The sequence below is a fragment of the Rhea americana genome, unplaced genomic scaffold (assembly GCF_003343005.1).
Source record: "Rhea americana isolate MKP2758 unplaced genomic scaffold, rheAme1 scaffold_289, whole genome shotgun sequence".
In the NCBI taxonomy this organism is placed as follows: domain Eukaryota; kingdom Metazoa; phylum Chordata; class Aves; order Rheiformes; family Rheidae; genus Rhea; species Rhea americana.
In genome coordinates, this window is record NW_028186411.1 from 401,801 (window position 1) to 425,424 (window position 23,624).

At 52.0% G+C, this 23,624-nt stretch overlaps 2 protein-coding genes across 4 annotated transcripts in view; one reads left to right on the plus strand and one right to left on the minus strand.

Moving 5' to 3' along the window:
* Window positions 1-279: 279 nt before the first annotated feature.
* The window catches only part of LOC146593600 (ninein-like protein), a 27,518-nt gene continuing 4,173 nt past the window's right edge, over window positions 280-23,624 (plus strand). Inside the window, exons 1-18 of one of the 3 annotated variants that reach the window (XM_085308970.1) lie at window positions 280-1,975; window positions 4,386-4,604; window positions 4,839-4,973; window positions 5,055-5,192; window positions 5,473-5,611; window positions 6,280-6,390; window positions 7,036-7,125; window positions 8,972-9,095; window positions 9,754-9,866; window positions 10,969-11,294; window positions 14,032-14,130; window positions 14,902-14,962; window positions 15,882-16,121; window positions 16,411-16,524; window positions 17,186-17,398; window positions 18,116-18,232; window positions 18,328-18,586; window positions 19,022-19,252. In XM_085308970.1, coding sequence (XP_085165096.1) covers window positions 4,906-4,973; window positions 5,055-5,192; window positions 5,473-5,611; window positions 6,280-6,390; window positions 7,036-7,125; window positions 8,972-9,095; window positions 9,754-9,866; window positions 10,969-11,294; window positions 14,032-14,130; window positions 14,902-14,962; window positions 15,882-16,121; window positions 16,411-16,524; window positions 17,186-17,398; window positions 18,116-18,232; window positions 18,328-18,525 — 2,151 coding nt within the window. In that variant the 5' untranslated portion in view covers window positions 280-1,975; window positions 4,386-4,604; window positions 4,839-4,905 and the 3' untranslated portion in view covers window positions 18,526-18,586; window positions 19,022-19,252. Of the gene's footprint in view, window positions 1,976-3,559; window positions 3,611-4,385; window positions 4,605-4,838; window positions 4,974-5,054; window positions 5,193-5,472; window positions 5,612-6,279; window positions 6,391-7,035; window positions 7,126-8,971; window positions 9,096-9,753; window positions 9,867-10,968; window positions 11,295-14,031; window positions 14,131-14,901; window positions 14,963-15,881; window positions 16,122-16,410; window positions 16,525-17,185; window positions 17,399-18,115; window positions 18,233-18,327; window positions 18,587-19,021; window positions 19,253-23,624 lie in introns of those variants that run through there. The other 2 variants (XM_085308971.1, XM_085308972.1) reach the window with 2 other exon arrangements.
* On the minus strand, window positions 20,487-23,612 carry GINS1 (GINS complex subunit 1). The gene is made up of 7 exons (XM_085308975.1): window positions 23,535-23,612; window positions 23,394-23,458; window positions 23,211-23,306; window positions 22,857-22,947; window positions 21,950-22,066; window positions 21,231-21,305; window positions 20,487-20,951 (listed from the first exon to the last, which is right to left on the minus strand). The coding sequence occupies exons 1-7, from the start codon at window positions 23,607-23,609 to the stop codon at window positions 20,883-20,885; spliced, it is 588 nt and encodes a 195-aa protein (XP_085165101.1). The 5' UTR covers window positions 23,610-23,612; the 3' UTR covers window positions 20,487-20,882.

The window sequence follows — 23,624 nt, forward strand, 5'->3', positions numbered from 1 at the left end:
GTCCAGTCCGCTGGCGGCGGCGGCGTCCCCGCGGCTGCGGGGGGCTGTGGCTCGCCCTGTTCGCGGTCTGTGCGGGGATGTGTTGGGGGCTGAATTGCTGCTGCTGACTAAAATATTCTGTGGATTGAGACTATGGGTGTTTTTTTCATAATTATTATTTTATTTCGTTAARCAGCGAGACTCCTGGTCGCTGAAACAGCCCAGAAGAGCTGTTCTCCTCTTCTTCTCCAGCACAGGCTCTGGATGACTGCTCTGAGCCTCCTTAAGAAAAAAAAAAAAAAAAGGCCTGAAGCTGTTAATCGCTACCTTACGCACCTAAAGTAAAAAATACATGTATGTTTAGGCCAAGCCTGTCCCGGAGGTGCTGAGCACCCAGCACATGATAGTTCCCAGCGAGGCCCTTCCTGTGGAGAAAAACCTTGGCTCAGAGTCAGCAGTTGCTGTAGAAACCCCAGACAGCACTGCTCCGAGCATGGAAATAGAGACGGGCTTTTTCACAGCCTGCTTTGTTTTTATATGGATGGGTTTGATTATTCTTACCCCAAAATGCATATAAAGAGTGCAGTGTGTACCCTGCCAAKAGTTGGCCAGCAGCTTAGAGACCAAGGCTGAAAGAGTGAAGGCAACGGTGGCTTCTGAACTCTGCATTTTGTGCTGCACCGGCATGTTTTATGGTGACAGGTAACAGCCAGCATCCAGAGTAAAAAAAACACTTCTGCTTTGCACAGGTCATCTGGCAAAGTCACACCTCTTTGAGGTGTTCCGAGTGAAGCGCGGTGGTCAGACAGTTTGTGTGTTCTGCATGCTGTGCTGTCTCCTGTTTGTGGAGGTGCTGCAGATAGCAAGGGGGCATGCCCTTATTTCAATTCAAAACCTGTATTTCAAAAGATACCTGCATACTTGACCTACCTTTCCCACTCGCACTCTGGTGTCCTACCRCAGACCCAGCAGCACCTGGAGAAACACACAGGTGGAGGACAGGCTGGCTGTCGGCTCCGTGTCACCTCTGTGCAAACCCAGGGCTGTGAAACATGGCTTGATTTGCAAACTTGAGTTCAGGCAGGGGGGAAATAAAGAGATTTATAGAGAAAGCTGAGAGAAACCAAGAGAAATCCACACTGTCCCCCCACCTTTTGTCTGCCCATGTCCTGCAGGCAGCAGGGATCCAGTTTTCACAGAGCTGAGTCTCTAGGTTTGCTTTTGGGGCAGAGGATTTGGATCTGGGCCTGTTGCACCCCCATATCATCCATTCCTGCCTGAGATTTCAGCAAGATTTATGTTTTTCATCATCTTTTCCATTTTTTCTCATCTTTTACCAGTGATTTTTTTAATTCATCCTTGCTCTCTTTTCACCTGTMTAGACAGCTGTTTGGCTGATCTCCAAACAAACCCTTCAGCTTTTGCAGGGAAAGGGCCATCCCTGCTTGGCAGGACARCTGTTGAGTTCTGGGCCAAAATCCATCTGACATGCAAAAACAGAGCTGTCATAGAAAAATTGGCATTTCCAGGCCCAGCCTGCCCAGGAGTGCCTGGATATGCCAAGTGAATGTGGATTGTTACTGCTTCAGATGCAAGCAGATGCAGCAGGAGCTGGACGCTTGCATGGTGATGGTGGAAACTAGATGCTTGGGTGGCAATGGCAGGTTTGGAGAACATGACCCATGTCCCGGGCCAGACAGTCCCTGACACTGTTTCCTCTTTGTTTTTACAGAATCTGAAGGCGAACAAAGAAGCTGAAAGTGATTAAAGGCCTGGCARTGTGGTGGGGAGGCTGCTTTTAGGACAGCAGACGCGTACCATGCTTTCACCCAGAAGCCTGAACTAGTCTGCTGCCCCTGTCGTGTGCCCAGGCCTTGCTTGGATGTGGCTGAGGCTCAAGTCTGGGCTCTCCAGGAGGAGCCTGGCGAGGCAGGCAAGAGTTTCTTGGCTGGTGCTGGTCTGCAAGAGCATTTGGTTAAAGGAGCTCAGGAGGAAGGTGAGCAGGAGGAAAAGTCTGGGAGCCAGCCTGTTGAGAGAGGACAAGCAGTGGGATTTGCTGTGCATTAACTGTGTACAGTCAAAATGAGTAACCTTCCCATTTCCCAGAGGACAAGTACTGGTCCTGAGCTGATGTATCCTAGCACAGTTTCATTTTCCTGGAGGCAGAGACTACTTCCCCTGAAGAGGAGCTGATCTGTAGTGGTGGGAAGGGATCTCTGGAGGCCTCTGGTCTACTCTTGCAGCAGAGCCAACTTCCAGGCTAGACCAGATTGCCCAGGGCTTGTCCAGTCAAAATTTGAATATCTACCACGATGGATCCTACAGCCTCTCTGGACCTGTCTCAGGGATGCACCACACTCAAGTGGAAAATTTTTTTCCTTATGGCTAATGAGGATTTCCGTTGTTGCAGCTTGAGCCCATTGTATCTTGCCCTTTTACTGTTCCTCTGAGAACAGTCTACCATTTGCAAGTTGAAAGGCTGTGCCCAGGGCAAATGGGTATCGCTGCAGGGTCCTAGGGTAGGCCCRGGGGCCTTAATTTCTTCTTTCCCAAAACTGGAGCAGCATGCAAGTGGTTTTCATACTTACATGGATCCACCACTGGGCTAGTGTTTCAGACTTGGTAGAGATGAGTTTGATTCTCTGCATACATGGAAAAAGTGCAGTGTTAATTTTCAAACAGTATTTTTTTAATTTTGTGTTCTATTTGCAATGCAAAAAATAAAATGGGGTATATTTTAAGAAGCTGGTTTGGATGCTTACTGCTGTGTTTCTGAAGCTGGTGGGTTTCTCTTTTCTTGACATCAGTCTTTAAGAACTCAAGGATTTATTCACRAAACTGGATAAGAGCAAGAGATGGCAGGGTGAGCTTTGAGGAATTCCAGGTTGGCTTGTTCAGCCATGCGACTGTCTCTTTCCAAGGTACACCAACACCTCTCAAGCAGCCAAGGTTGTTAGCACTTGATGAGGTGAGATTAAAGGAAGAAGGCTTTCCTTTAAAAAAAGATCCTGGTTCAAGACCTTGGTCTGCAGTTGCTTAGAGGTGATTTCCATTAACTATCAGAATCCGTAAGTTATTGCCGGTTTCTTACACAGGACAGTGCATTTGTTTGCTGCAACATCTTGCAAAGAATTCAGACACAAATCCAGCCATCACACTTAGGAAGGTTTTTCTGTCCTTTTCCCACCAAAAAGGAGACTGAACAACGGGCTCTGCCGAGAGCGAGTCGGGCCAAGATGTTTCTTTTCACAAAGAGATGATTTAAGAGCATCTGGTGGTGGTTCCTTGGGCACAAGAGGGCAGTGACTTGGAGAGAGTTTTCGACTTGCGAGTCGATTGTTGGGTTTGGTCTGGACTTTGCTGCTGCACGGGGACTGAATGGCTCTGTCCAGAGCTGTGTGAGTAAGTAAAACCCTGTGCAGGTGGAGCACAATGATAATACAGAGTAACACAGGGCTACTGAGCCTCATTTTTTTCTTTTTCTTTTCTGTCCTGTCCTGTCCTGTCCTGTCCTTTTTTTTGACTGGAGAGAGAGGAATGCACATCATGGCAGAGAAAAAAAATGACTCCATTTCTAACATTGATTTCAGAACTGCTGACATCTCTCATCTCTGCACCTTTCATGACTAAGGTTATCCCCCATTTAGTGCACAAAACAAATTTCATCCAAGTTTTCTTTAACTGATGTAAAATATTTCTTTCTCCTTAGTACTTTTAATCCCAGGGAGTGACAAGGCATTTGCAAATGCTTTAGAACTAACTGCACCTCAGTGCACTAAGGTGGAAGTGAATAGCCAATATTCACTTCCCAATAGCCAGGGCAGCTTCTTCCAGGTTCTTGAACAAAACTACTCCTTTGAATAAAAAAAGGGRARAAAAAAGATAATGCAAAGTGTTTCAGGCTCTTTTGGCTTACAACTTTGAGGTAAGAGTTGAGTAAGGCAAGGCCTCCAAACCCCATATGGAACCGGTGCTCTTGGAGATGTTACCAGCTGCACGTGGGGTCTCAGGCAATTTGGCTGAATCTCACCTCCGAAGGAAGGAGGGTTAAATTGCCTTCAGCCCAATTTTAGCTTCTAGATCAAAAAAATTGTTGGCTGGCAGTCCCAATCTGGTTTTCACAAGACCATCTGATGCTATATAACTTCCAGTATTAGTTTTTCTGTGGCTACTGCATTTTCTGGGTTGTTAGGGAAACCAGACTGTCTYGTAACTTGCTGCTTTTGGCTACCTTAGGCACAGCTCAGGACATCTCACCTGACAGCTTGCTGTTATTTTTAGAGATTTCTCCAATATCTTGGGGTCCCTGGAGTCTCTCTTTAGTATTGAAAGATAACAGGTTTCTCTGCTGGTTTTGCCCCACTGACTGATCTACTTTTTTTTTTTTTTTTTTTTTTTTTTCCCAGGCATTGGGTTGGCAGGGAAGTATCCTGTCCATCCTGCTAAGCTGTGTGGGCCCACACCTCTGTTCCAGCCACAGCACTGGGTTTACCAGACCTGAGCTTGTCACTGCTGTTTGGACTCAGGAAGGGGTGCAGAGCTGTGAGGAGATCCTCAGGGTCTCTAGTGCTGTCTTGTCTGGTGGCAGTGAGTGAAACAAGCAGAAGGCCTTCTAGCAAGTACCTGTCAGGGGAAGAAGGAGTGCTTGCAGGCAGGTTGGTGATGGTGGGATTTTGTCCACCCCAGGCCTGGAGAAAAATCTGGGATTGGGTGGATGTGATCTAAGCCTACCTGTGAGATGGGGTGGGGGGAGGTCGTGTCAAAGACTGGAGAGTACTTAGATCATGTGACAACAGGAGTCTTGTCAGCACCTTTGAGAGCGAGAGAGAGAGATCTCAGTCTGTACTCTTCTTGCAGAGCCTCATTGGCAGCACAGAGGAGCAGGTGAGCCTGGCAGAGCTGCCGAAGGCCTTGGACAACACACTCATGGTCCCTGGGAGCAGGATTCAACATGCAGGTGTTGCCTCYTATGAGTGCAAACTGCAGTGCCTCAGGTGAGGGCACGGCCTCCTGCAGAGGGCCCTTCTGTGGGGTGCGTGGGGTATCTCTCAATGCACTGCTTCTGATTCCCACAGGATCCGGGTGAGGCAGATCTCCAGGGAGAGGGATAAGGCAAGGCTGGACTTGGAGGAAGCAGAGAGACGCTGCCTGCAGCTCATGGGAGAGGTTGATGAGCACTTTGTTGCCCACAAGTACAGCCAGGGCAAGCTCAGGTAGGAGGGGTCCTTTGGGTTGGGCAAGGAAGATGATTTTCCTGTGGGTGCTTGAGGCCTCTCCCTCCCATCTCACTGTCCCTTTTGCTTTGCCATTGCACCAGTACCAGACAAGTCCCCGAAGATGTCCTGCCACATGCATACTTAYCCCACGGGTGCAGCACCCTTCCAGCCAAGCTCTCATCTCCTGCTTTGTGAGTGCTGAGAGGAGATGTCTGGACCTTGCACCAGCTATGAACACACCTCTGAGTGCCCATACTGTCGTGCTTATCTGTTCCAGGGACATTCAGACTGAAATGAAGGCAAAAGACCTGCTTTTGCAGCAAGCGACCAMCCGTCAAGCCAAGCTGGAGGCTGATGTGCAGTTCCTCCAGGGCAAAGAGGCCAGCTTGCAAGGGAGACTGGACCTCACGAGGAAGGTAAAACCGCCCTGGATGAAACATCTTCTGTGTTCCAGAGGAGGCAAAGCAGAGACGGTGACAAAGATGCATGGCTTGTCCTTGCTCTTGCTGGGAAGACCCAGGCGCTTAATGCGGAGAAATCATCAGCCACATCCATACTAGTGAATTAGATGCACAGCTCATTCTCTGGCCCTGATGTTATCAAATCCCCATGTTGTTTGATGGGAATGGTTCCTGGACCATGTAACACCTGAACAGCTAATGGCTGAGGCTAAAACTGTGCCAGGGACCATGCCAAGAGCAGAGACAATGTCCCAGTGCCTGGGATGCTCTCAGTGCTGTTCAGTGTATTGCTGTAGACAGAGATAGCTCAGGGCTTGCTGCCTCTATTGGCAGTGAGAGGAGCTGTAGTTCTGTGAAGCAGAATTAGAGACGAGTTTACCTGCTGTTCAGCTCTTACTCTGCAAAACCCACTCATATCCTTTGGAGAGGTGAGCCCCCAAACYCCATCCCATGTGGCATGTACCGGTACTGTGCTGTCTGAAGCAGGGTTCCTTGTGAGCTGTGCTGGGTTCCGCAKGCAGGTTGGCCTCTTGCTTTGCAACTCCCTGTTGAGGGCCCATGGCCAATGAACCCATCCTCTGATGTGAGGAAATCAAGAAGAATGTTCTCCCTTTTATCTGTAGGAGAACACACATCTGCAAAACAAGGTCATGGAGATGGCTGAAAAACTGGCAGCCTCGGAAAAGCTTGTGTTGGAGCTGCAGAAAGAGCTCGACTTCATTATGAAGGACAAGGTAGCCTTTCTATCTGTGTTGTGGTTGAGTAGAATCTTTTCAGGGGTTCGTCAAAAAATTGATGGTTTTCTTTTTTAGGAAGTCTTGCGTATTACATGTCAGTTGYTTTGGTTCCCCACCACCACCGCTTTGAATTTTTCCATATGTTAATGAGAGCCTGGAAATAAAAATACTGGTTTTCAATTGGGCTGTTCAAAGATCAAAAGAAAAAGCATGAGGACAGTTTTCAGGTGCAGATAACACTACAAATCCAAAGTCCTCAAGGGRGAACTTCAGGATTTGTTTTCCAGAAAAAAAGGATTTTCTTTTTCACGRGAGTTGAAGTAAAGGATTAGTTCTGTTGTCTTCCACTTCAGCAAGGCACTTGGCTAAATGGAAGTGAGGAAGGAAATGTGTCTGTATATTGTTAGCCAATTTGGGAGAGCCATCCTGCCTGCAGTTTGGTGTCTCTAACACGTGAAGAAAGGTTTCTTTTTCCCCCTCTTTCTGCCTCCGACCCACCTCAGAGTTGCAGTAGGAACCCTTCCATTGAGTCAATGGGTTTTGCACTAGACCAAGACTCCAGCAGTTTAGGAAAGCTTGCRACTCACTGTTTGGTGAGGGGATAATTCGCTTGATAAGAAGTATCTCCTTGTTGTTGTTCAGCTAAGCCAAGTGGAGCCACACAGCACAGAGGTCCTGAACCAGGATGAGCGCTTTGCAGAGATCATCCTGGAATACGAGCGGCAGTGCCGGGTAAGAACAGGCAGCTCTCCAGCAATGCTGTCATGAAAATACAGCCATCATCTTCACATCTGTCAGGCTCTGAGGGAGCAGCTCAGAGCTGCTGGCCAGAGTGTGGAGGGGGGATAAGGACAGTATTGCCTTACTCAGAGCCTTCTGGCAGGAGGCAGGACACAGCCATGCCCCTGGGGAAGGAAGCCTGGTCCTCCTTTCTCCCACAGCTCATTTCCCTCTGTGGGTTGGTCTCCCTGCTGGGATCCTGAAGGGAATGGAGCGATGGGTTGTAGATTGCTCCTTTCCTGTCGTCCTGTAGCCAGAGGCTGTTTTGTGTGGGGGCCATGTAGCTCTGGGTGTAGGGACAGACCACCACAGACTGTGCTACAGGGTGCTTCTACTCAAAGGCAGAGAGCTGCAGAGGTATGGGGGTTGCTTCTTTGCAAGGCAGGTTATCGGCTCAACTCTTCTCTGTCTTTGTTTTTCCCCTCTTCCTTGTTCCCACTTGAACAACTCCCCCAAAATATCTGCTGGGCTCTGCTAGAGAGTCAAGGTGAGCCTATYCAGGTACCTGGCATGTGCGTGGTCCAGGCAATGGTGTTGTGTGTGCTTCACCTCCTGCACTGTGCTGTACTCCCATCCAGGATCTTGGGGACTCTGGGACATGAACACAGGCTCCATTTCCTGTCTCTTGTTTTTAACTGACTTTCATATCTTGCATGTTTTGGCTTGCTGGGTGCTTTGTGCAGAGTCCTGCACTTATTGCCTTGTCTGTGTGTTTCCAAGAACTACATGTGATTAGGGAGCACCACCGAGTAGAGACGATGACTTATCAAAAGCTCCCAGCAGGAGCTGAAATCCATGTGCTTTCAGCAAAGCCTTTTCATGGATGCAGCAGACAGCCTCTCTTGCTAAAGGTGAATGTGCAGGAGTGCTATCCAGCATGACATTGCTCCTGGTGGCACCAGGGGTTGAGAGACGCTTGATTCTGCAGTCTTTCCTCCTGCCGAGCTACTCCAGGGATGTCTGTGCAAGTGCTGGTGGATTCATCTGCCCCTGTAAAGGCACCCCCTTGGTTTTATCCATTCCTCTTTCTCTCTGCTGATGGCCTCTCTCTTCCTCTGTCCGTTCTCCTGTTTAGAAGATCCTGTTAGGACGGAGATTAAACAAACTGTTTGCTTTTGTCTAGATCTGCCTAGTAACATTTATTAATTGGGATCTTTGAAAGTTCCCTAGATCAGAGCCTTTTGCATCCCACCAGTTTCACAAGTGGTGGTGTGTGGGATATGACTTGATGTCTTCTCAAAGTGGATGGTCCTTTGGGGCCTGCTCCACCRTAAATCCTAATTTTGCTTTGCCTTAATGCAGTAATGCTGGCTGGATAGCTCAGGTGCCTGAGGGTRTAAGTATGAGTCTCTGGGCCCCAGGGGGATTGTACTGAGATCACAGTGTTTCTTGAGCATTGGTTGCTAGAGATGGTTGTGTTTAGGTCAGATGGGGTCTCTGGAGGTCCATCRCCTCAAAGTGTCTGCAGAACTGGTATTTTGTGCTTGTGTGCACAGGAAGCAGTTKTTTATGGCTCTTTCCCCTTAGTGTGTCTGAGGAAGAGGCGATATCCTCTATTTTTGGTAGTAATGGTGGCCATGGCAGTCTGGGCTAGTATTTTTCCTCTGGCTCTTCAAAACAATCTTGATTCTACCTGTTCAGAAAGGAAGGAAATTGCCCCTCTGCTCATTCTCCAGCCACACTGGTGAGGCAGACCTCACGTTGTGAGAGACTCCAAGTACCCCTAGAGCCACAGGTGCATGGCCCCTTGCAGCCCTGGGGAGCTACACAGCTGCGTTGTCACTAATTTCTGATGCAGGTGCTGTGGGASCAGAATGACAAGCTGAGGAGAGAGCTGGAAAGGCTACATCGCCAGCTACACAAGAGCAAAGCCCAAGCACACTACCAGGAGAGCAAGGCTGAGCGAGCGCTGCCAACTGGAGGTAAAACACCTGACGGGCGCGTGCGGGTGGGGTGGTTCAATGCATCTCTGTCCACTTGGCAAGAGCAAGGTTTCCTGGTGGTTGGAACTTCTGCAGGAGTGTGGAGTAGCTTGTRGTGACTGAGCCAGTGCTGCTGTTTCTGGCACTAGGCAGCCATGGGAGGGATGGAGGGGGTGATGGATGGTTGAGAGTGACAGAGATGGAAGGAAGGAGGGCCCTCCAACACAGGGGTTGGTGATGGTGACTTTAYGGGCTGGCCAGCTGGCAGTGAACAGGCAGCTTTTCCCTGGTGAGGAGGCACAATATAATAAAARGGAAGTAGCCCCAAAATGGAATTCGAGAGGTTCAAGTGCATGAGGAAGAATATTCTTGCCCGGAAGGGTGGCACGGCCCTGGGCCTGGTGACCAGTAAGGTGGGGAATCTCCATCTTTTGGGGCTATAAGGGCTCAACTGGACAAAGCCACAGCCATTCTGATCTAGCATTGGCAATAGCTGGTCCAACAGGAGGTTGGACTGGAGACTCTAGAGGTCCAGATTCCAGGACTTCCAGGAATCTATGGCCATCCCAAGGAAAACCCTTGGACTCTTCTAGGCCAGCATAAGGGGTAGTGGACTTGGACTCTGCAGGGTTGTCCTCACAGAGCTCCTCTTTCCCAGTATGCCGCTCTCCTAGCACTCCATTTCCCAGTTCGGCATGCACAGAGATGACACTCATGGTGGAGCAGCTCCAAGACCARCTGCAGGACCTGAAGGTGCAACTGGAAGCCAAGGTGAGGGCCAGGGTTGTGGAGGTGAATGTCCCAGSTTCCCAGCTCAAGTGCCTGGAGAGCAGAGAAGGGAACATCTTGTCCACCTGCTGCAGAGGGGCTGCTCTGTAAGCCCTGATGTCTGCTCCAGGAGGGTTGCTGGGTCTCTGTCCATCCAGGCTGGGCGCGGAGTGGTACTCCCTCTCTCCTCTGGCAATACTCCATGTTCTTCCCCTGCCCATTTTAGCTGGTAGCAGGGTTAGAGCCCCGGCAGGCTGACAAAAGCTCTGTAGGAGTGTCTGTCATATTGCAGAAGGTTTGTGTGGTTCTTGCTGCCTATGGAGGACTAGAGRTTAACTCTGTTCAGCGTCGCTGGTGTGGTACTACTGGGCGAAAGGGCCAAGAGGAGAAGCAGCAAAGCCTGGGAGCATGGGAAGTGTCAGTCCCATCTCCCTGGGCTAGTGGCACTTTTAACTCATGTCCTAAGGTGACAGCATGAGCTCAGTGCTCCTTTAGACAGCAGCAAATGCTTGTGCAAGAGGCCTCAGTTTGCACCTTGCACTCCTTTTTCACAAGCCAGGGATGCTTGCTGGATTTTCATTGCAGCCACTGCGAGAGTAAATCCTAAATTTACAGCCCTACAGCTGACGGTTCAGGGGGCACACAACTGCCTACAGTTCTCCTTCTGCCTGTTTCACCGTCCTGTCTCTGTGCTTATCAAATCCTAGTACTTCCAGAATTTATAGGGGAGACATGGGGAGCAGCAATCCCTCACTGTCACCTCTCAGACAAGGAACTCTCTGCAGAGTGGAAGAAGGATAGAACAGTGGTGGATGATGCCCCAGCCTCTSCCTTCTCCTCCCCAGGGTCCCAGTRTTGCAAACAGGGAGAGAGGAGGGAACAGCAATGCTCACTGGGAAACACTGGGACTACCAAACTGAWCTGGTATCTGYTTATCAGAGGCTGCTRCATGAAATGGGTTATTGCCCTAAGTTCGGTAGGAACTGGAGCTGCATGAAGCCTGTTMGTGAAGCCACTGCTAGATCATGTGATTCGTAGCTGACTGCAGGCAAGGGGGGCCTCTCAGGAGCATGGTGCTAATATCCCAATCCTGTCTCCACCACAGGTGAACTACTACAAGCAGAAAATTGAGTTGATGAAGAAGAGCTTTGAGAGGGAGAGGAAGGATAGCGAGGAGAAGTTCAAGGCTGAGATGAGCAAGGTGGAGGAGCAGAAGAGAGACCTAGAAGAAAGAGTTTCAAAATATTGGGCTATAATTGATGGCCTGAAAGAGCAAAAATGTGTGTGGAGCCCAGAGCTCRAGGAGAGGTTTGAGACGGAGCGAGCCAAGGTGGAACAACAACACACCAAAGACATTTGCCATCTGGGGCAGCGGCTGGCTCAGGAAGGAGAAGAGCTGACGATGCAGAGCAGGAACAGATTGAGCCTAAGGTCTGGCAGCATTCCCTTTTTGGAGCTTAGAGGGAGACTGGGAATGGGCACATCCCCTGCTCATACCAGAGTGGGTTGGGGAAACTTCTCACAGAGCTGGAGAGCTTCCTTATTTTGGAAGAAAATCTGGGCAATATTGCAGGGCTGCAGCTGTTCACAACGAGAAGACTAGACTTCCCCTATGTGAGGGCTTTTATTTCAAAACTTAGAAGGTTTCCCTGAGTGTTCTTCACAGTTATGTTAAAGGCAGTGCTCAGCATAGACTGTGCCCTAAAACAGTGAGGAAAATAAGACAGCTTTCACCAGCTTTTTCTATTTCCATCTATCTGTGTGTCTCTCTGTCCTTGGTCTTTCAGTAATTTTGCCTCTCCTTGTTAGATCACCACCAACGTCACTCTTAGCAGCAGCAAAAATCAGCCTAAATTTCTGTGTTTGGTCAAAGGAGCATGGCAGGCAGAAGAGTAGGGGAGTCATTACCTGTTTCAGCACCTTCCTTTGCCTGTCGTGCTGGTTTGCCATCTCCCCACAGGTCAAAATGGATGTGCGGAAGAGTCTGGAGATGAATTGGTGAAACTGGTGCCTGTTCCTCTCTGCTCCCTCCTTCTCAGCACAACCAATCGCTAGCCATGAGCTTTTCTCCTGCTCCTCCCTGTCCCCTCCTGTTCTTTGCTACCTCTTGTCAGGAGCGAAGTCTCCTTTGGTCATACACACACAGAGGATTTTGCTAGGTTACGATCGCTGTTTTAGGCCTGTTTTAGCTGAGATACAGGGAGAAGGGGAACAACTTGACTGAGGTCTATGGTAGAGCAGCAGGGAACCCAAATAACAGAGGGATGCGGGACGTTCGACCATGTTACTACCATCCTTGGTGAGTCATAAMGGGACTGGTCATAGTGTGGCACTTTCAGAGTAGTCTGAAAACATCAGGTGCATGAGCCTTTGGGATGTGCTGAACGGTGTGGGATTGTTCCGAAGCTCTGATGTAATTGCCTTAACTTTGCAACCCAAAGAAAACTTTATGTTCCCTTTCTTGCACAAATACATTCTGGGGCTGCCTGAGCTTTTCAACCTGTGCCTGCCATATGTGCTATCAAATAAAGGTCAGCAAAACATATTTGTCTTTAAGAAAAGATGCAGAGGTTGAGCCTAATCAAGAGCTTTCAAGGCCAGGATGAGGACAGCCTTAAGGCTTTGTTTCAGTAACATCAGTGTGAGAGGAGTTGGTTTCCCAGTGATAATGGCTCAAAGGTGAGACCTCAAAGGGTAGACCTTGAAGGGGAACAGCATGCCTAAGAGAGGCAGCAGTGGGATGGGTGGAGGAAAGGAAGTGGTTGCTTGGTGGAAGAAGATGCAGCTGAAGAGGGAAGAGAAGGTGAAAAAAAACAAGTCAGGATGTGCAAGACACTGGCTGTTGAGAAGGAAAGGTAGGAAAAGAGCATTAGGCTGAAATGGATTTACTGCAGAGATCAAGGGGCTGAGGGCTCTGGTCCTGGAAGGGACAAGATGTGTGGAGAACTGCACTCCAGATGGAGAGGAGCAGGTCCCTGAGAGTCAGGTGAGGAGATAGACCAAAATCCTCTGCTGCAATCTCAGCACTGAAGGAACGGATAAGAAGTTAAAGATCTTGTGACACACCAGTGCAGATGGAGTGCAGATGTCTCTGTTGCAATGAATGGCCCCCTCAATCCAGAACTTGAAGCCAAAGGTGAAAGCATTAATTGCAGAGAAATGAGAGCTTGATACACAAGGGCACGTGCTTGGGAAGCAGGCCAAGGAGAGTAAAGTTAGATGGTTTGGCTTCATGCAGCAGACACAGCAGCATGTTGGGCCAGGGACAGACTTGATCTGGAGAGCCAGAAGAGAAAAAATGCCCTGAGAGACAGACCAAGACAGCAGCACAGGGGAAACATCACACGCAGGCATCGGAACAGAGCTGGAGAGGGATAGGAGCAGGGTGAAACTGAAGCTACTGCAGCTCAAAGATGTCATGCACTGACTAGAAAATGAACACCGATGTGGTCTGTGCACTGTGTCCCTTGCTTGTTTGGAGGAGAGAGCAAAATCATCCCTGCTCAGGTCCTCTGCCTCCCACATGCAGTGTCACAAACTGCAATGCTGTCCTCCCTGTCACCTCCTGAGGAATTTGGGTCCTGTTTGGACCTGGAGGTTCGCAGTGGCTGTTAGATGGGACTGTCCTGTTTAATGCAGGTTTCAGCTGCTTTCCAACAGGCACCAGTATGCATGGCCACATGGGTGGGCTGAGGCTGACAGCAGGAGTGGAAGGTCAAGGAGGCGGAGGGACTACCTTGTGTTTGGGCTCATAGCCATCATCTCTAGCACCATAACAGTCCAGAGGCCTCACAAGTGAGCTGACTTCTCGAGACATGACTGTACTGAAGTTGATGGGTTGGACTTACCACCTGATTAACCATCTGGGCATGTCTTGACAAGCCAAATCGCTTAATTTCCACTTCTTGGTAGGTCTGCAAAATAATTTCTGCTAACTGGAAGCCACACAAATTCTAGATCTGATTTATAATCTGGCTAATCCCGTTTGTTCTCTTCCCCCTTGAAGACCTGCTCCTTCTCCACCACATATTTTGCATGCAAGATGCATGGGGTGGATGTTCCTTGGGTTTCTTTAGTTCTTGTCCTTACAAAGTCCATGGGATGCGTAGATATAAAAAACATATTGGACTTTCTCTAGGGTTTCTCACTCTACCATCTCTCCTTGCAGGGGAGAGCCTTGCCAGCTGCTGGAGGGGAACAGCTCACAGGAAAGTCAACTCAGGAGACTCCAGCAAGAGCCAAGGCTGGAGAAGAGCACCAAGCATGAGTAAGAGAGGATGCAGCCAGCCGTGGGAGGCTGGCAAACAGATGAAGAGCTTGTGCAAGGGGCAGCTGCTTGGGCATATTTGCCAGATTTCATCTTTCTCAACTTGTTTTAGTCGCTTCTTTCTGAACAAGGCAACACCCCCGCTCCCTTGGGTCTGTGCTAAAGCAGCCAGCACCCGGCTGGGCCCAGTCAGCCAAAAGCTTGGGCAGGCCAGAGCACTGGGGCARGAGCCAGGTTTGGATAAGGCTGTGGGGAAAGGGATGTCGTGAGAGAGAAAAGGATGGGCTTCTTGGCTACAAAACCATTTGGCCAGTGGCTTACTGCTACCTTAGGAAGCTTGGGATCTGGGGGCGCGAACTGAGCCATAAATCCAAGGAGAACCAGGTGTCCAGTACAGATGGACTCAAGTCCTGCTAAGCTGGCTTTCCAACTGTCATTTGTGCCCTGACAAAGTTGCAGCACTTGGATGTTCTCAGCTGTCTGCCTGAGCTGGGTTGGGTCACATTGTAGGGTCAGAGACACTTGACTTACTCTCAGATCAATTCAGAGCTGTGTCCATTTTGGCCTGGTTTTGCTTTCTGGTGCAGACTGAAACCTGAAGTAGTTAAAGGTCTCTTGARGAGCAGCTCAGAGGGGAGTAGTGATTTCCATCAGGCAGGGTGGGCAGCTGGTGGCAGCAAACACTTGGGCCCCCAAAACAAGGTCCTTTTTTAAGAGACTATGGTTTGCAGCTCTTTGGGCTGAAGCTGATCGTATTTCTCTCCCTGACAGGAAACAGTTGTGCAGAGAGAAGGTGCAGGATCTGGCTGAAATAAAAGAGTTAGCTGAGCTGGTAAGAAGCTGTCAGGGGTAACTGGCAGGCACTTGGCTTACACACTTTAGCAGGACAGAAACTTTGTGTGCTTGCAGAGGAGAAAAGGAACATCTGTTTGAAACATCCAAACCCAGTGTTGTTTTGAAGAACCAACTTTGTTTTACAGCTTGTTGGGTAGGGAAAATTTGTGTAACAAAAGCCATTGTAGTATTTTACAGAAGGAAAAGGTGATATGCATTGCAGAATTTCTAAAGGTGTTGATTTTTACCCACTTGCCCTCATTCTCTCAGAGATTCTGCTCCTTCCCACTCTCACACCCGTGTGCTTACAAGCTTAGATGTGTGTGAGCCCAAGGCCTGACCAGGATCCCTTTTGTACAACATGGAGAAGGGATGCAGACTGTTAAGTCCTCACCCCATTCCTGGGTTTCCTCCTGACTGCTGACCACAAACTAGGTTTTGGACAGATCTTYTGTGCACTTCAGAGCTGCCAGCTGCAATGGGGAGGGCCTTTCCGTCAGACTGTCACTGAACTTCAGCCTCTGTAAAATTTAGGCCAGGCTACCACCCACTGGATGCTCTTCCTCCTTTGGAGGAGATCTGTTTTCYTGGGATGTRGTATGTGCTGCCACGCTGGCATTAGATGCAAGGTTTTCTGCTGGYRTGTCACCTGTGCTGTGKTCACCGCAGAGCATGGGGCAGAAARTGMRTTTTACCCRGTGTTACTGCTGGGAATGGTGTAGTAGGAACAGTGTCTGGGRGTCGGTGCCTTTCAGTATTGATGYGGGCTGTTGGGGGCACTTGTCCTAGGTGCACACAAGGCCCTGCAGCAACAGGGGTGATCCTAYGTGGGGATCCAGCAGGAACAGCGTGGGGCAAGTTAAGTCTCCATTGCCCCCCTTCCCAGCCCAAACTTTATTGCCCTCACACTTTTCCAGAGTGAGAAGAGCAAGGGGGAGATCTCCCATCTGAATGTCCAGATGTGTCAGCCAGGCTCTCAGCTTTGTGACCACAAAGACGGTCAAGGCACCAGCTGTGGCCCCGTCCAGCAGTGGAGCCAGAGGCCTCAAGGAGTGGAGATGGCCACAGGGCCGGTGCAGGAGCACTGCCAGCAGCAGGCAGAGCGTTGGATGGAGATGGATCTGCTCCGGCAGCAGCTCAGGGCCTCCCAGGAGAAGGTAGGTGCCCCAGGCAGTGTTTGGTCCGTTGTGTGGTTGCAGGCTGCTGAGAGCAGTCCCTGTGATGTTGGTGTTACCCCTTGGTGCCATGTTAGACATCTTTCCAAGGCGGAAAAGACTTGTCTTCCTCTCTGCGGGGGCAAAGGGACTCACTTTCCCGCTTCGATGTGCCCAAAGCCACCAGCCCAGGTGAAACGTGGGGTGGGACTGCAGGGATGGAGGCCCTGTGGGGGCGAGTCCTTGCTCAGGGCCACCCTGGTGGTGTCCCCTCTGTCCCTGTGCCACACAGGCCGGACGGGTGGAGGAGATGGAGGCTGAGCTGAGGCAGCTCACACAGGAGTGCCAGGYGCTGCGGTTTGCCACAGCCCGGCTGAGAGCGGAGCTGGAGGAGCAGCAGGACCAGGTAGGGGCTGGGCTGGCCAGGGACAGCATGGGCCAGGCGGGCCATGTCTGAGGGGAGGGAAATCAGGTGATGAAAGCAAGGGGACAGAGACCATTGGGGTGGGCGAAAGGCGGTGTGTAATACGTCTCCCAGTGTGTTAGTATTCCTCTCCTGAGACAGGCTCTGGGCCACCTTTCTAGTAGGGTTTGGCTTCTGAGGGAGGGGAAAGCTGGTCCAGACCTGTCTCCCAGGAGCAGGTTTGCCCTTTGTGGATGGCAGGAAGCAGAAGACGGGTTGTGCAAGCAGAGATTGAACCTTGGGTGGCCTGGGATGTGTCTGAGAGCAAACCCAGGTGAGCACCCGCTCTGCCTCCAGCCACTGCCATCCGTCATGCTGGGAAGCCCTCTCACAGGATCCCGTCAGCAGCCCCTGCTCCCCGCTGCCCCTGTGCTCAGCAGAGGGAGCGTCTCRGAACGACAGGGCCGTTTCTCCAGCTTGTAGCCCTCTCCATCCCCGGCTTCGTAGGCCACATGACGAGCACCGCTCGCGTGGTCCTGCTGTTCTGCTGTGGCCTTGCTGATGTGAAAGCTGGGGCGCTTAGGGTGCTGCCTAGCCCCCCACGCTGTGCAGTCCCCCCGGGCCTGTCCTGCTGTAATCATCTTTTGRTTTTTCCCTGATGCAGCTCTTAGAAGCCAAAGCAAGCCTGAGCCTGGCCCAGGCTCGGCACGCGCTGCAGCTGCAGCACGCGAAGGCCCAGATGCACAACATGGTACCAAAGAGCCAGTTTGAGCAGCTGCAAACGAGCTTGAGAAAGGAGCAGTGCAAGGCTCAGCTGCTCCAGGAAAACCTCCACCRCCAGGCTGAGCAGGCATGCAGGCAGCTGACCGGGACTCAGGTAGGCAGGGACCCGGGGAGGTAGCTTTGCTTGAGACCGCTGGAGGTTTGAGTGGAGGATGCTACAGATCAGGAGCGCACAAGGAAAAAGCTTGTGCTCTTCGAAGTCCTCCTGCAATTTCCAGTTGTCATGAACACAGTCATCACCCAGTGCTCAAACAGGAGCCCTCCTGCTCCAACCCAGCTACCCCAGAGCAGGTACCTCCTGCCCACCTGGACCCTGGAGCCCATGGAGATCTGTGCTGTGGTGGCTTAGGCCTTCCTTGCAGAGGGGTAGCTGGCACAGAGTTTTTGTGAGTTTGTCCTGTAGGCCACTGTGATTCAGTCAAACCAGCCTGTGTGAAGGTGGGGAATATTATAACTCAAGGAATTAAAATGAGCATGACCAGAACGTGCACCTGAGGAATCCTAACTACATCTCTTCCAGGGTTTTTCTGGGCATGTAGCGAGAGGGGAAAAAATCATAGGCTTGTTCTTGTAAAAAACATTGCAGGAAAAGCTGTGCTTTGTCTTAAAGCGGGTTGGTGCTGACCCAGGGGAGGGTGTGCTGTTGTAGGCGCCCCCCAGGATGCTGTCTGCATCCTGCATCACCCTGCCGATCCTCTCACACCCTCCTTCAGGGAGCAGGTCTGTGAGCAGGGCCCTGCAAAACGCGCGGTCCAGGGGCGTTGGGGGCCGGGCAGGGACTGGGACTGCCCAGCACGGAGCGTTGTTGCAGGAGGAACACGAGCGGCTGCTGCAGGCGGCAGCAGAGCGGGTGGAAGGGCTGGAGCATGGCCTGAGGAGCGCGGAAGCGCTGCTGGCAGAGAAAGCGGCTCAACTCAAGGATGCGGAGGTGAGTGTGAGAGGGGGGTCGGCACTGCTTGTCTGTGCCCTGCTGGGACACCCGTGCAGGGGTGCTGAGCCCTGAGCCTCCCGTCCCCGCTGTAGGCCCAGCTCTCTGGGAGCAACAGGAGCAAGCTGCTGATYGAGGACCTTCACGAGGCAAACAGAGAGCTCACAAAGGCCCTGCAGGTGGCTGAGCTGAAGCAGAAGTGCACTGAGAAGAAGAACCAGGTCTTRGAGGAGCAGGTCTCGGCCCTGAAGCAACTCATCAGAAAAATCACACCAGCRTCTCTGAGTGGGTGACTGGGTACCTGCTGCAGCAGCTCTGCTCCTTGTCCCGGCAGAGGTCCATTGGGTGTGAAAGGTGGGTGCAATGGGGTTAGGAAAACAGTCTTTTTCTCCTCAATCTTGCTGGGGTTTCCTGGGTAGAAAGTGGAGAAACCGGACATAGTCCTTCAGGGAAATGGATCCTATGGACAGTCAAATTTTTCTTGCTGAAAACACCAGCTTTGGTGGCTTTGTCAGTGACAAAGCTTTTTCTTGCTGCAGCTGTGTCTCAGGGTGTGCTTCCTGCCAGAAGGCACCTGCACACTGACAGCGTTTGGTGGTGGTTTGGATGAGAGTTACTTTTGGGATGTCTGCTACAGCTGCAAACCCAGGATGCGGGGCTGTGGGTTCCTGCATCTGCGTGACTAATCAGGAAAAGTTTGCAGTACCAGCAGCACCTCCTGCCAGCTCCAGTCTGCTGTGTGTCTCAGGACTCTCCCACGACTGTTGCTGAGCTCTTTTTCCCCTACAGCTGCTCCTGGGCTCTGGGAAGCACTGGCCTTCCTCAAGCCTGAACCTAGGAGCCAAGACAAGCTGTTGCTGGASCGTCGTCTTTGTGGTGAGCGGGGCAGAGCAGCTGGGAGAAGAGCCCTCCTTCGGTTCAAGCATCCCAGGCTTAGGGCAGAGTTGTTTTTCCGTGCTCAGCACTGTGCTCCAGGGAGCCCTCCTCGCTGCGCCTCCTCCAAGGAGACTGGGAAACACGGTAAGAGACCCGCAGCGGCTCGCGTTCCCTGCAAGCCTTCACTGAAGGCTCTAGCCAAAGTTAGTTGTCTAAAGGCTGAAAAAAACAAGCAGTCGCGTTGACAAACACCAGCTTTACTGATCTGCCTGGGGACTTTCCCTCTGCATGGGGACCGTGGTGGTGTCGTCATGTCTCTGCCTTGCTCTSTGCAGAGCAGGGGCTGCCACGGCTGCTAACTGTGAAAGGGCTSCTGGGATTTGGAGGGGCTGCAGAGTCCGTAGAGGGACCAGACAAGTCCCACTGGAGCAGGGTAGCAGAGCAGAGGCTGGAYGCAATCAGTTATGAGGAGGAGGGCTTAAAAATAGCTCAAGCTRTTGCTGGTCTGGGAACAAAAGGGGCTAAATCAGCTATGAGCTAAAACTCAGCCACAGCCGTTAATTCCCAGCGTATCAGAGGAGGGAGCCTCTCCAGCTTGTCCCTAGGGGAGGGGGACAAGCACAGTGCCAGGGAAGGGCTGGGGGCTGTGGCTGGGGAGGCCTCCCTYGGCCTGGGAGTGCTTTTCCTGAAGGCTGAGGCTTCTCTTCCGTTGYGGGTAAAGCAGCGGCACAAGGGGGAAACCCCCGGCAGGTGGCAGGCACAAGCCAGGGMCGCTTCAGGGAGGTTCCAGGGGAAGAAAATGCTGGAGGCACTTGGCCACTTCCTGTACTTTGCCCTAAGCGTTTGCTTTTTGGCTGCTGTCGGAGTCAGAGCAATGGGCTAGACAAACCTCTTGTCTGAGCGAGGGCTTGTGTTTGTGGCAACATCCCTGTAGGCAGCTTGACTAGGAAGAGCAGACAGGAAGAGGGCTCATAGAGCAGAAACAGAGCACGCCCGAACTGCAGCCCTGAAAACCATCTGCTCCCCTCCTCCTTCCCCCGCCAAATAGCCCCTAAGAGGTGAAGCATCAGTACAGGGCTCCTGCCAGCCCACTGCTTTGAGTAAGGGGACTCCCTCCATAGCGAGACAGATGCACAGCCCAGGCCTAACCAGCTTTGCAGTGCTCATTCACTCAGCACCTCAAGAAACCACATTTACAGGCCTCTGGTGGGAGACAAAGCTTCCTGTCTAACCCCAGAAAGAAGCTCTTGCAGTCTCACCTGGCACTTGGAGTGCATCTACTGAGACAGGAGCCAACACTTGGGCATCACCTGCAGGGTCAAGACAAGCTAGGCCAGAGAGTATTTAATGCGTACAACACTGACCCTTAACATAACAATTTAAACCGAAGGCTGAAGCAGTTCTTTATTTCACAACCACGGCGTTCCCCGGCTTCCAGAGCCCAGCCAGTCTCTTGTTTGGAGATGCACGGCATGAATAAAGCAGTGCTTCAAACAGAAATGCACCCTCAAAACCTATTKGTAGCTGCAGGGCCTGGGTAACACCCTGCACCCTGTGCTGGAGACCCAGGCTCGCTGCGTTACCAGCGCACGTCCCTCAGTCACGAAGGGCTGGCCAGTGCGGCTTGCAGATCTTCGTGTCAGGTGGCAGAGGCTGTTAAGAGGAGCTGCAGGGTGCTCTGTGCAGGAGCACTGACGTGGCTGAAGTCCTACACGCGACAGCACTCGATCTCTGCGGGAGACAGGCCGCCAGGGAAGGGTCCGGTCCTGAACGCTTACGACAGGACATGCTCCAGGACTCCTTGTCTGATTAGCTGCTCACATTTCCAGCGGGGTAAAAAGTGCTGCACAAAAACACACACAAGCTTTCCCTGAAACGCAGGCAGCCTGGATTCATTGCTGCGGACAACCAGCCCTGCTGCTGTGCGCTGTATCCCTGCACATAGCAGTTCCAGACACAACAGCAGTCTGGGGGCAGCAGGCAGCTTGCAGCGCGCGCGAGGAGCTGGGTGCAAGAACTGCACCCCGCTGCGAAGCTGGGACGAACAGGGGAACACGGCAGGAGCGAAGGGGAAGAAAAGGAGCAGGAAGGGTTTAGGATCCCGCCTGCTTGTCTTCGGTACCTGGCTATTCTTCTTCAACAGGACGGTGGTACCATCATCGATCTCGAATTCACCATAGTCTTTTAAACACCGCACCTGCAAAGCCAAAGGGCAGCTCTCTGATTGAGGAGCATTAGCACATCATTGCCAACCTGCGCACACACCCCAAAACGGTAAGTACGGGCACGTTCCTGCAGGAAAAGACGCCTGAAATGCAAAACCAGGTGGATACCAGGGCCTGTTCCCTCTATCTGATGTCCTCCTGCACCTGCCTGGAGCAAGATGCACCAGTGGGCAGCCCAGGCCCTCCATGGAGGCTGGTGGAAGAGCAGCAACACAGCACACAGGAGAGAGAGGTCTGGGAAGCAGCAGCAGCATTGCCAGGAGAATCCCTCCACGCGTACCAGAACATGCCAGTATGTTAACAGTGAAACTGTCTTCAGGAGCTTCGACAGAAGTTTTGACAGTAATTCAGACACCACCACCACGCCAATTCCTTGCAAACTGGAAATGCCACGTTTCCACATATTTGGGCTCACAGAAAGAGGGAGTAAAGCACTGGTGTGCAGAGTTCAGAGGGGAAAGTGTAGACACTTCCAGCGGCTGCAGTTCTCTGAACAGCTTTCCTCGGGTAACTTTCCAAATTGGGAGGAAGTAAAGCTCTCTAAAGAAAGGTACTTGGTTAAATGTTTTCTTTTCTCCACCCCACCCCAAATGCAAACCACTAATCTTGCACTTACTTCGATGTACAGGCTTTTAGGAGGTTTTAGGTCTTGTGTAAGGTCCAGCCCCTCCTCTCCTCCTACTGACCTCATGTAGGTGGCCAGAGATTTTTTGTACCGATTGAACCACTCCACCTGTGGACACAAACAGCAATCCTTCAGGCAACGGAGCTTTCTTTCAGGAGCAGGCTCTAAGCCTTTAACAGTAAAACTGCCACATTACCCCGTCCATAGATCCAAGATTCCACTTTTCGTTACTGAACGAAAATCCAGACTAACAGGCACCCACTGACCAAAGGGATTTGCACTACTGGGAATAACCAGCATGGATTCCGCCTAGGACCCAGGAATCTGCTCCTGCCACTCGCTGTACGAAAGTAACTCTCTCAGGATAAAGAACAAAGAAGAGAATCTACTGGGAGAGATGTTTCTGCGCCCCACACAGCTGACGCTGAGGGAACAGGTCTGCGATGAATGGGATCTGTTTGCCTGTGCTGTCGGACCACTGTTCCCAAGCACGTTCCTGCCAGCCAGAGGAGAGCACAGGCTCTTCTACAGGGAATAACCTGCCATGGGCACAGGGCAGTCTGGGATCAGACTAGGATGCGTGCTGGAAACAGCATCAGCGGCTCTGTACTCTGGTTTAGAGGTGGCGTTTGGGAAGGGCAGCTCTGCCGGCTGCGAGTCTGAGCGGGTGAAGAGCTCCTGACCCTGGAAGGTGCCAAGCTTTGCCTGCACTCAGCATCCATTTGGGATTGCATCCGTGGAAGGATAGTGAGGAAACAAATGGATATTTGCAGAAAGACACATAAAATATCATGCATCTAGAGTGGAAAAAAGTCTATCCCACTTTGACTCTTACTCCTCCTGATAAACCATCTAGTTATGAGCAGAAGGAAGGGAAAAGAGGACAAGGCTGACTCACTTCCTCAGCTGACATGTGAAACTGGATGGCGTTTGGCAGGACACTGCCGTACTCCCACCTGAGGGCTCGGATCCGCAGCAACCGGTCATACCTGGGGTCGGAAACAAGGGACACAGCCGGCACCTTTGCAGAAACGGGCACCGGCACGCAGCGCAGGCGCTCCGATCGCTCCTCAGAGCGGGGCGCAAAGCTTGGGGCTTTGCACCCCTCCTCCCTTTCAAGGAGGCAATTCGGGGCCTATTTATTAATTAGAAGCTTTTAAAGAGCAGGGGCATAAGAGTGCCCCACGCCCCTGGCGGCTGGGCTCCGCCGTGGGCTCGGGCTGCGGCCCCGGCGCGGCACTGCCGCACTCACAGGTAGGCCACGACGCAGCGCTGGTTTCGGAGCAGGCAGCAGTGGCGAAACCGGATGAGGAAGATGAGGTCCGTCCGCCCTGACTTCGCTTCGGACCTGCAGGAGGAGGAGGAGGAGGAGGAGGAGGAAGCGCGTTACCGGGTGCGGGCCCCGCGCCCGGCGCCGCCCCGGCCCGGCACTCACACGTCCGCCTGGTTCCGCTCGTACAGCGCCCGCATCTCCTCCAGCGCCTGCCGCAGCTCCTCCGCCTGCGGCACCGACACGGTGAGCCCGGGCCGGGCCCCCTGGAGCCCCGGGCCCCCCGGGCCCCCCGGCCCCGCTCACCCGGAAGGGCGGCAGGTGCCCGCCCGCGGCGCCGTGCAGCTCCCGCACCAGCGCCGCCGCCCGCTCCCCGGCCATGGTGCCGCGGCGCGC

What these genes read in the sequence shown, in the direction of transcription:
- GINS1 (XM_085308975.1), bottom strand. Translation starts at nt 23,609, where the DNA reads ATGGCCGGGGAGCGGGCGGCGGCGCTGGTGCGGGAGCTGCACGGCGCC. An exon ending in GGCACCTGCCGCCCTTCCGG is followed by an intron (nt 23,459 to 23,534) that starts GTGAGCGGGGCC and finishes TCGGTGCCGCAG; the next exon opens with GCGGAGGAGCTGCGGCAGGC. An exon ending in TTCACATGTCAGCTGAGGAA is followed by an intron (nt 22,067 to 22,856) that starts GTGAGTCAGCCT and finishes TTGTGTCCACAG; the next exon opens with GTGGAGTGGTTCAATCGGTA.